The 12,053-nt window shown below is 40.0% G+C and overlaps 1 protein-coding gene across 1 annotated transcript in view; it reads right to left on the bottom strand.

The window, feature by feature from the left end:
- The window catches only part of MEGF10 (multiple EGF like domains 10), a 156,263-nt gene that overhangs the window by 55,771 nt on the left and 88,439 nt on the right, over positions 1–12,053 (bottom strand). Inside the window, exons 6-7 of the mRNA XM_036845309.1 lie at positions 2,664–2,910; positions 895–1,015 (exon numbers count right to left, since the gene is read on the bottom strand). Of these exons, the coding sequence (XP_036701204.1) occupies positions 895–1,015; positions 2,664–2,910 (368 nt within the window). The remainder of the gene's footprint in view (positions 1–894; positions 1,016–2,663; positions 2,911–12,053) is intronic.

Genomic DNA, 12,053 nt, shown 5'->3' with positions numbered 1-12,053 from the left:
ATTTTCTGTATGTTAACGAAGGAAATAGACATTGGTCATTCACTCTTCTGCCTTCAAGCAGACTTACACACAAACCAACTCAGAGAAATACGAACCAATGTTATTTCCTGATTTCAGAGTAATCTACTTAGTAAACCAGCTTTGACATTTTTTATTCCACATAACATTAAGCCTGTGAGACACTACATAAAGAGTAATGAGAAGCCCACGCACCACAACGAAGAGTAGCCCCCACTCACCGCAACTAGCGAAAGCCCTCACACAGCAACAAAGACCCAACGCAGCCAAAAAGAATAAATAAATAAATAAATAAATAATAAAAATAAATTAATTATTAAAAAAAAAAGACAGAGTATCACAGTCAAAGTTTGGGAAGTGTGGTGAGATATAGCTTCCTCTTAAAGTATCATACTAAAACCTCTGAGAAGTTCTGCAATACTTGGAAAACTTGGCTTTCCTCAATGTGTCTCCAGATTCATAAGACCGAATAACTTTTTCACATAACACTTAACCTGTTGAGAATAATGTTCCCAAAGAATATTAATGATCCATAGAGCATAATTATGAAAATGCTTATTTAAATATTTGCAGGGTTTGACAGCTCTTGCTGTCATGTGTAAGGCAAGATATTCCCTTTTTATATCCTGAGGGGAAATGCAGGACAGATGGCCTACTATCTTTTCCATGAGGACCCTTAGTACACTTCAAGTTCAGGATTTAATCACCTTCTGCCTTCTCTGGACTGAAAAATTCCAGCTTTGAAATGGTCAGGTATTTCCAATTTTGGAATCTTTAACCATCAATGTAACTTTCTTTTGTACCAAAGTCCTCCACATGCGTTTTCACTTGAGTATCCTGGAACAGGGTGCTTTGGGAGGGTGGAAGTGAGCTTACCAGCCAGCCAGAAGGACACGAGCATTCTCCAGTGACGTGATGACATACACCTCCATTTTGGCAGGGGCATCTCTGCTCACACTGTGGCCCGTGCTTGCCAGGGGGACAAAGATCCTCACAGCTGAGGGATTAACATGTGACAAAGGACACTATGATTTACCCAACCACACAACCCTTAGGTTCACAGACACAGCAGCACCCACGGCCCTAAAATAGACCAGGTTTCTCTGTCCAGTACTGTTCGTTTCATTAACATCAAGGGCATCAATCATATTGGCTGGAAGGGTCTTTGAGGGGTCACCTAGCCCTTCCCTTTGTTTGGGGATATCTTCTGAGTGATTAGCTTTTCTGATTGGGGGGGGTGGGGAACAATGCTAGGCTTGTGGGATCTTAGTTCCCTGACCAGGGATTGAACACAGGCCCTCGGCAGTAAGAGCACGGAGTCCTAACCACTGGACCACCAAGGAACTCCCATGTTTTGGGATATTTTCTAATGAAACCATTTCAATTTGAAGAGAATCTGTCCTATCAGAGAGCACCAAGGATGACTCTTGTGGGCCACATGCTCCCTGGTGACAGGAACTTTCCATGTAACTTTTATAAAGCTCATGGGTTACACTGGAAGTCTATTTGGTGTGTTTGTTCTAACCTCAAAGGAGACTGAAACGTCTACACATCACCCCATTAGTGTACAAAATCTTCATAATCAATTTTCAGCGTTCTCTTCTTCAGAATGACAAGCCCCCACCCCATATTGTATGAATACACCTTCTTCCCTAAGCCTTTAATTGTCTTTTTTACTCTCCTGTAAAATTGCTGCAAGTTTCCCAAAGCCCTATTCAACTGTGGCCATGATAAAAACCCATAAAAGCAATATTAACAAATAGTCTGAGATGATCATCCATTCTTCTGAAAATCAGGGCTTTCTTGGCTAATGCAATTTTTTCCTTAGCTCTACTTGTATAGCCCTAACACTGTCAGCAGGAAGTATTTACCTAGTCAGCCACATTTTTTTCAAGTTCTAGTTCTGTGACTTACAAGTGTTAATTTTCTCATTAAGGGAAGAAAATTTTTTTATCTCCTAATTTTTTTTTGGCAAATTCTGCCTCTTAGCCTGTTTGCTAATACAAGCAAACCGAAGAATGCCCTTCCCACAAAATAAAGTAGTAGAGATTAAGTAACTGCTTTAGTGTTCTCCAGAAAGAATTAAACTGTGTGCACATATCCTGCACAGATGTGATATATGTACTTTCATATTCACAAAGCAACGTACATATCTATGGACATTAAATAACCCAGCTAACCTTTCATCATGGACTATTTCTGACGTCTTTCGCCTTCCTTCTTCTCTAAGGCACTGAACCCACCCAGCTTTATCCAGCTAATTAACAGAGCAGAACAACGTGGACCATTAACAGCCGGCAGTGTAAAATGAATTCAATTGAGGGAGTATCAAAGCGGAACCCAAACCTGCCCCAACAACCCCAAATATTGCCATTCAGCACAGCATCCTGGCCCTCTCCACCTCTGCTCTGCCAAAAGAAGGCATGCAAGCTGGCTCTGAGGCTCTGGCTGGGCTCTGATGCTCTACAGCAAACAGCAGGAGCACCTAGTGGCCATCACTGCTCATCTCCACATCTGGGCCTGGGGTCCTATTCCCTCAGTAACTCTTCAGGCAGCAATAGAAACAGAAGCGCAGGAATATATCAGGAGCATGAACAGAGAGGGTGGGTGGGCTCTGCTATGCTGCTCAGCAGCAAGTCACTTACAAGGCTCCAGTGTAGCCGGGTGGGCAGCGGCACTCCCCCGTCACGTGATCACAGGTAGCTCCGTTCTGGCACTGGCATCTCTGGTGACAGTCGTTACCATACGTGCCCTGCTCACAGCGCTCCTCGCAGCGCCAGCCCCGGAAGCCCGCAGCGCAGTGGCAAGCCCCCGTGATGGGGTTGCACAGAGCCCCGTTTTTGCACTGGCACCGGCTGCTGCAGTGAGGCCCCCAGTGATCACCGTCGCAGGCTGAGGTTGGGGAAAGAAACAGTGGAGGGCATCAGAGTACAGGTGTGGGTAATGGCAAGCTCTTTAGGAGCAGCTTTCCTCTCCCTTTGGAGAGACAGTGGCTTGATGATCCCTTCATCACCATTCCTCAACCAAGCAGCAGGGCTCGGGCACACATCCATGGCAATATTGCACTGGTGCTCCGCAGTGGACCACTTCCTATCACTCCGTTGCTAAAGCATTGCTATACTGTTCAACTCCATGCCTGTGCTCAGCCTGTTCCCTGCACCTGGAATGTTGCGTTTGATGTGGCCGGAGTCATTGGCTGGGGGAGGGTGTGAGCAGTTGTAGGGAGAGAGGAGGCTGGCTAGGCAGGTGGGAATGGTCAGCTTATGCAGGGGTTTTTATGCACACCAAGAAGTTTGGATTGCATCTGGTGGACAAGGGATTGGTAGTAAAGGATTTTAAGCACTGAGGGACAGTGGAGATTTGCCTTCTAGTAAGATCGGCTGGCTACAGCATGAGGAGGGCAAGAAGGAGCTGACAAGGAGAGGCGGGAGTTGGGGGCAAGAAGCATAGTACTCAGGGGATCAGTGAGGGGGCCTCGCCTCAGGCAATGATGAGAGGGACAAAGAGGCAACCCACAGGCAGTCCACTGAGGAGTGGGCTGGCCTTGCTACAGGTACGCGCCGAGCTCTCGAAAAGGAAACTGCTGCTGTGCTTTCAAAGTAATCAATCAAAATACATGTGATTGGGAGGTAACCAGAAAAGGTAGGAAAAAAATTGACTAAATATTTAAAGTCACTGACTTTAAAATACAACAAACCTGAAACTGATATGGACAGCAAATAAAAAGATAAGAGGTACATGAAACCAAGTAATACAAAGGCAGAAAAAAGCATTTAAAAGACATATTTTGTTTTAACATCTTTTTTGGAGTATAATTGCTTTACAATGGTGTGTTAGTTTCTGCTTTATAACAAAGTGAATCAGCTATGCATATACATATATCCCCATATCTCCTCCCTCTTGCATCTCCCTCCCTCCCACCCTCCCTATCCCACCCCTCTAGGTGGTCACAAAACACTGAGCAGATCTTCCTGTGCTATGCGGCTGCTTCCCACTAGCTATCTATTTTACATTTGGTAATATATATATATGTTCATGCCACTCTCTCACTTCGTTCCAGCTTACCCTTCCCCCTCCCTGTGTCCTCAAGTCCATTCTCTATGTCTGTGTCTTTATTCCTGTCCTGCCCCAGGTTCTTCAGAACCTTTTTTTTTTTTTTAGATTCCATATATATGTGTTAGCATACGGTATTTGTTTTTCTCTTTCTGACTTCACTCTGTATGACAGACTCTAGGTCCATCCACCTCACTACAAATAACTCAATTTTGTTTCTTTTTATGGCTGAGGAATATTCCATTGTATATATGTGCCACATCTTCTTTATCCATTCATCTGTCGATGGACACTTAGGTTGCTTCCATGCCCTGGCTATTGTAAATAGAGCTGCAATGAACATTGTGGTACATGACTCTTTCTGAATCATGGTTTTCTCAGGGTATATGCCCAGTAGTGGGATTGCTGGGGCATATGGTAGTTCTTTTTTTAGTTTTTTAAGGAACCTCCATACTGTTCTCCATAGTGGCTGTATCAATTTACATTCCCACCAACAGTGCAAGAGGGTTCCCTTTTCTCCACACCCTATCGAGCATTTAATGTTTGTAGGTTTTTTTGATGATGGCCATTCTGACTGGTGTGGGGTGATATCTCATTGTAGTTTTGATCTGCGCTTCTCTCATGATTAGTGATGTTGAGCATCCTTTCATGTGTTTGTGGGCAATCTGTACATCTTCTTGGGAGAAATGTCTATTTAGGCCTTCTGCCCATTTGTGGATTGGGTTGTTTGTTTTTTTGATATTGAGCTGCATGAGCTGCTTGTAAATTTTGGAGATTAATCCTCTGTCAGTTGCTTCATTTGCAAATATTTTCTCCCATTCTGAGGGTTGTCTTTTCGTCTTGTTTATGGTTTCCCTTGCTGTGCAAAGCTTTTAAGTTTCATTAGGTCCCATTTGTTTACTTTTGTTTTTATTTCCATTTCTCTAGGAGGTGGGTCAAAAAGGATCTTGCTGTGATTTATGTCATAGACTGTTCTGCCTATGTTTTCCTCTCAGAGTTTTATAGTGTCTGGCCTTACATTTAGGTCTTTAATCCATTTTGAGTTTATTTTTGTGTATGGTGTTAGGGAGTGTTCTAATTTCATTCTTTTACATGTGGCTGACCAGTTTTCCCAAAACCACTTATTGAAGAGGCTGTCTTTTCTCCATTGTATATTCTTGCCTCCTTTATCAAAAATAAGGTGACCATAGGTGCGTCTGTTTATCTCTGGGCTTTCTATCCTGTTCCATTGATCTATATTTCTGTTTTTGTGCCCGTACCATACTGTTTTGATTACTGTAGCTTTGTAGTATACTCTGAAGTCAGAGTATACCTCCATTCCTGATTCCTCCAGCTCCATTTTTCTTTCTCAAGATTGCTTTGGCTATTTGGGGTCTTTTGTGTTTGCATACAAATTGTGAAATTTTTTGTTCTAGTTCTGGAAAAATGCCAGTGGTAGTTTGATAGGGATTGCATTGAATTTGTAGATTGCTTTGGGTAGTATAGTCATTTTCACAATGTTGATTCTTCCAATCCAAGAACATAGTATATCTCTCCATCTGTTTTTATCGTCTTTATTTTCTTACATCAGTGTCTTATAGTTTTCTGCATACAGGTCTTTTGTCTCCTTACGTAGGTTTATTCCTAGGTGTTTTATTCTTTTTGTTGCAATGGTAAATGGGAGTGTTTCCTTAATTTCACTTTCAGATTTTTCATCATTAGTGTATAGGAATGCAAGAGATTTCTGTGCATTAATTTTGTATCCTGCTACTTTACCAGGTTCATTGATTAGCTCTAGTAGTTTTCTGGTAGCATCTTTAGGATTCTGTATATATAGTATCATATCATCTGCAAACAGTGACAGCTTTACTTCTTCTTTTCCGATTTGGATTCCTTTTATTTCTTTTTCTTCTCTGATTGCTGTGGCTAAAACTTCCAAAACTATGTTGAATAATAGTGGTGACAGTGGACAACCTTGTCTTGTTCCTGATCTTAGAGGAAATGTTTTCAGTTTTTCACCATTGAGAACAATGTTGGCTGTGGGTTTGTCATATATGGCCTTTATTATGTCGAGGTAAGTTCCCTCTATGCCTACTTTTTGGAGGGTTTTTATCATAAATGGGTGTTGAATTTTGTCAAAAGCTTTTTCTGCATCTATTGAGATGACCATATGGTTTTTATTCTTTAATTTGTTAATATGGTGTATCACATTGATTGACTTGCATATATTGAAGAATCCTTGCATTCCTGGGATAAACCCCTCTTGATCATGGTGTATGATCCTTTTATGTGTTGTTGGATTCTGTTTGCTACTATTTTGTTGAGGATTTTTGCATCTATGTTCATCAGTGATATTGGCCTGTAGTTTTCTTTCTTTGTGACATCTTTGTCTGGTTTTGGTATCAGGGTGATGGTGGCCTCGTAGAATGAGTTTGGGAGTGTTCCTCCTTCTGCTATATTTTGGAAGAGTTTGAGAAGGATAGGTGTTAGCTCTTCTCTAAATGTTTGATAGAATTCACCTGTGAAGCCATCTGGTCCTGGGCTAAAAGTCAGATTTTAAAATGCAGTTCCAAAGGAAAGGAAGATGGCCATGATTCAAGTCAGTGAGCAGGAAAAAGAGAGCAGGGAAGAAAAAAACCTCAATCGCAAACATTCTAAAATTTATGAAGGGTGACAATAAGCAAAGCCTACTCTCAATATGCATTGCCTAGGCAGCGGTGCATTTATTAATTAGATGCTATAAAAATCACTAGGGAGGAAGCACCCTGCCTAGAGCTCTTAGGATAAATTGCTTTTATGATAAAAAAAAAAGTTTCATTTCATAAAAATTTTGTAACATCAACAGATCTGAAATAAACTATTGAAAAAAACAAAACTAGGCACACAGCAAACAACTTATTAGACTATTAGACATGCAGGATTTATCTTACATTATTAGAACCTACCTTTCATTTCATAATTTCAAAAGGTTTAAATGAATAATTCTATTTTTAATCAGTATGGGTTTGGTCTCATTAGTACTTTAATAAACATACTTTCACACAATTAAAAGCAGTGGAAGAGAATTATCGATCCTAAAGCAGATCAAGAAAGCAATTACTGAAGAACTCACAATATTCTTTCACAAAATAAGATTAAGTGGTAGTTCCAAGATGAGATTTCAGCCTAATTGTTACTCATATGAGTAGTTTCTTTTATTGCCTATGGATATGGACAAAGTTGGTTATTTTTTTCAATTTTAATTCTTTCAATCTAAGATTTATTCTTAAAAAAAAAAAATTACATGGTATGTTCCTTTAAGCCCTCTCAGCTATCTCAGTTGGAGAAGACTCTGTCCTGTTTTGAAGGTCCCCCAAGGTAAATTACATAGTCCTTTGTAACTTGTTCCCTGGGTCATCAATCCTAAGAGTACAGAAAATCTTCATTCCATGTAAGCCAAACCCATTATCCTATAACTTGATCCCCCCCTCCTCTTAATAGTATAGTCAATCCTGTACATCACTGTTCTCTATATTGTAAATGATTTTATTCCTTAAACATGAATACATCCTTGACACTGCTCTTTGCTATACTAAATACTACAACCTCAATACTTTTATGTATTTTTAAAAGTTTATTCAATTTCACTCATTTTCTTTGCTGAATCCTCTCCAGAATGTCCATATCCCTCTCAACTTCTGGGAGCCTCGGATGCTAAATTAAAGATCCATTTTTCCTTATGTATAATGGGGAATTAATTGATTGACACAGAAAAACAATGTAGGTAACAAAATTACCTTGATAAGGACATCAAGATCATGTCGAAAGCATTAAAAAAAAACATCATGATGACTTAGAATTCTTTTCCCTCACTGTGATATTGGGGTAAGAGTGAGCTGGAGCACATATGTTTTATAGAGTATATTTTACAACAAGAGGAGAGTGGTAGGAAGAATCCAGGTATTGAGGGGACAGAACTGGTCTCTCCTCTCCCTCATAACCCATTTATTTGTACATCCCATTCAACAGCTTCTCTCCCAGCAGAGCAGTCACGCAGAGACCAGTTCTATTTTCTTGGGATTAGATAAAAACAAAAACAAAAGAAACCCTTAAGATATCGCCTCATGGTAGAAACAAGTTTATACCAGACATTGATAACTATCAGCATTAAAGAAAGGGTTTCAGGCTTTTAAAGAAATATTATCGTGCCACCATGGTTAATTTCCTGCCTATATCTAAGCACTGTGGCATGCTTTGAAGTGACAGCTTCTCCCCTTGGGGTTGTATTTCTCTAAAAAGCCACTGATACATGGGCCTCACAATGTGAATACTAAGCACCAACATGTACTCTACTGGGAAGAAAATCCACATACAGAAGTCTACAGACAAATAGACAGGAAGTAGGACAAGTAAGATACAGAAGCCTGGTTTGAATGTAGCCATCAATGTGACTTCCTTTCCTTTCTTCATTTGTCATATTTAACTGCTTCAACATATCCACTTTTAAATGTATACTAGTGAGTTACACAGTTTATTGCACAAAAGCCAGCTTTCTTCCCTGATTACTACAAATACAAGAGTATGTTGACTGTCTAGTACAAGAGGGAAAATTTGTTCCTTACGTTAGTGCCAAGCTTGACCAATTATCCTGAATTCAAGTACTGTATTTAGAAAGACAGTTTGGAGAGAGTCTGAACTCAAATCATCTGACATCTTTTAGTTAACACCTCACTCAAATTTCAAGGGGCAAGTATTTCACTCCTCAAGAAAAAGGGACTGGGTTGATTACTCCCACTGACAACTTTTTTAAAAAATGTAATATGTATAACTGAATCGCTTTGCTGTACAGCAGAAATTAACACAACATTGTAAATCAACTATACTTCAATAAAATAAATTTTTTTAAAAAAATGTAGTTAACATGGAAATAACTTGAATACCCTAATAGGAAAAGGTAAATAAACAAAATTTTGTCTCAGATTAAATTGAAAAGAACCCAGATGCTAATAAGGAAGTGATGCCTCGTTTTCAGCTTCTGGTTTCAGTTCTTATTGTGCGAACAGCTAGAAATGGGCTATCAGAGGCCATGTGCCCAGAATCATGCAGATGTTTCAGGAGACAGCTTAACGAGGGTCTCGGCACAGACAGCTTGCTCTAAGAAGCTCTCATAATAAGTTGGAAATAAAAGGGATTTTAAACTACTGTGTAATGTCAGGAGTATACAGGCCATGCTACAGCTCTTAGGGACAGCTTAGCAGAGCACTGGCTCCTCTCAAGACAATAGACTCACCCTGGGGCTCTAATGGCTGTAACTTCCAATGACATCTGTAACCACAGGTTATGTTCAGGGGCTGGGGGCTGAAATTCACTCAAGTGATATCTCTTAAGTACCTGCCTCGTGCCAGCCATGGTACCAGGCCTTGACTTCAAACAAGAACAATAAAGCTCATGCTTCTACAAGCTTATAGTTTAATGGCAAGGTGTCAGATTACTAGGCAAGAGAATAACCTGTGACAGGTAGTGAGGTAAGGATATGGACTGGGTACAACGGAAAACACAGGGATGACACTTAACCAGTGTTGGTGAGTTGGGAAAGCCTTCCCTGATAAAATGGTGTCTAAGCGAAGACCTAAAGGCAGAGGGTGCCATATTTAGGTAAAGGGCAGAGGATTTGTACATAGGAAAAAGGGGGACTGCAAGGAGAGGGAGGTTGCAGGGTTATTACATTCAGAAAAATGATACATGCACTGGCCAAAAGCCTTTTACATGACAAACATCCATGAATGCCCTCTTGGGCTTCTACATTATTGTATCATGGCCACTGTCATCTTTCTTAGCTATGTGCACAACAAAAAGAAGTATAGAAATAAGCAGAGAAGAAGAGATATTAGACATGTCCTCTCCCTCCATCAGTCCTCCCCAGCCTGCCAAGCTCAGCTCAGAAACCTCTGTGCTTCAGGTACATTTTACAACCCAATCTGAGATGCTCTCTGAAAAAGGCAATATATATTTTCCATGACACTCACTTTGCACTTAGATCACAGTTTTTATATATGTTTGCCTTGTCTCATATCTCTCAAATAAAATTGAATTTCATAGGTGTTAAGACACGCGGACACCCTTCTAGATCTTAGCAGTTATCAACAGAAGGTTTCATACAATCATGTCCTGCCAGTCACCTGGCTGACAATGATGGTGAGAAGCATTCTTATTCAGAGATATTAAGCTGTGAAAAACTGTGCAACTGAGTCATGAAGTAGTGTAATAATAATGATGAGACTGATACTTACAGTGAGGATGATTATCTCTCCCTTTTTGGGAAAATCAGCATTCTTATGCACTATTATGGGATAGCAGATACCACATCTAGTTTAGAGATTAGTCTGGGAAAGTATATCAAAAGCCCTTTACTCATAAATTCCTCTTTGGGGATTTTTCCAAAAGAAACAAACATAAGCGTGTAAAGACAATTAGTAATACTTACATTGTGCCCACAGACATTGTTCTAAGCACCTGAAATAGATGAATGACCACAGTGTCCCTGTGAAGCAGGGACTACAGTTACCCCTATTTTATAGAAGAAGAAACTGAGATCCAGGTGACGTGCTTAAAGTTACACAGGCAAAAAGGAGTGAAGAACAGACCTCCCGTCTTCACTTTGGATTCTAAACCACTATATTCTACCCCCTCCCAAGCTTTAAGGATGCTTATCCCAGCACTGTTTATAACAACAAAAAAATTAGAAACAACCTAATTTTCTAGCAATAAAGGACTGGTGAAAAAAATTTTGGTATAATCATACAACGGAATACCATGCATCAATTAAAAGTGAAATTATAGAAGAATATTTAATGAACTTGAAAGATGTTTACAATATTGCAACTGTAAAAAGTAGATTAAAAATATGTAGCACATGATCCAATTTTAGCAACAGATTAGAATAAACTAGATGAAATTGTCATTAACTTAGGTCAAAAATGGCCTAATATCAGCAACTGTATATGGTTGAACCTAATATGTGGGGAAGGGAGGAGAAGAGGGAGAATGAGAAAGACACAGACAGAGAGACAGATATTGAAAGACTCTGTGGGCCAATGGGACCACTGGGTAACTCTGGGTCTTAAAACTGTGCGTGATTTTTTTTTATTCATTTAAATTAACTAGATTTTCTAAATTTTCTGCAATTGAATGTATCCTTTTGGCAGGAGGAGAAAAGCAAGCAAAAAGTTACATTTTTAAATAGTTCAATCTGCTGAGCATTTGTACTGTGCTATGTTCTGTACTCCACGCTTTACACACCTCTCTCCAGTCCTCACAGCACTGACAAGGTGGGTGTCATTATCACCTTCAGCACATGGAGGATATTTAGGATGAAAACATCTAGGTAAAATGTCCAACAGAACACCAGACTGTGGTATCAGTACTTAAACCCAAGGTTGTCTGCAAACAAAAGTCCAAGCACTTTTCACAAGTCCATTCTGCTCCTTAAGTAGTGAAATTACGTATTTTGGTTAAACATAATATCCCACAACTATGTTTTTCATCTAATATGATCCATTAAGGCGGAGCAGCCAATGATAAGACCTTTCACTGAGCGAGCCTATGGGGTCAGCCAGTGACTCAATATTCAGGGGCACTGAAGATAGGAAATTATCTCAGTAGTGAGAACATAGGGCGTTTCTCAAAGAGAAAATAAAATTAAGGAGATGGTTAAATCTGAAGAGCTTCTGTAAGTTGAAAATGATTCTATGCAAACAGAAAGGGCAGTGAACTCACTGTGAAAACAGTACTGATGCCATTAGTGGCCTGCTAAGGAGTACACTAACCTGAAAACTAGGCCTGCATAGTACCTGGCACATGGCTGGCTCTCAATATATATTTGGTGAGTGAATGAAAGTGACTGTGCACGCAGAGCAGGATAACTAGGACAAGCAGAGAAACCTTAAAACCATCATCGCAATTCTAGGTATATCCTCCTCTCCTAATTCACTTCAAGCAGTCCAGTTTTCCATGCAAAGGACAGG

This window comes from Balaenoptera musculus, chromosome 3 (genome assembly GCF_009873245.2).
Source record: "Balaenoptera musculus isolate JJ_BM4_2016_0621 chromosome 3, mBalMus1.pri.v3, whole genome shotgun sequence".
Lineage (NCBI taxonomy): Eukaryota > Metazoa > Chordata > Mammalia > Artiodactyla > Balaenopteridae > Balaenoptera > Balaenoptera musculus.
This window is presented reverse-complemented; position numbering and strand designations above follow the sequence as displayed.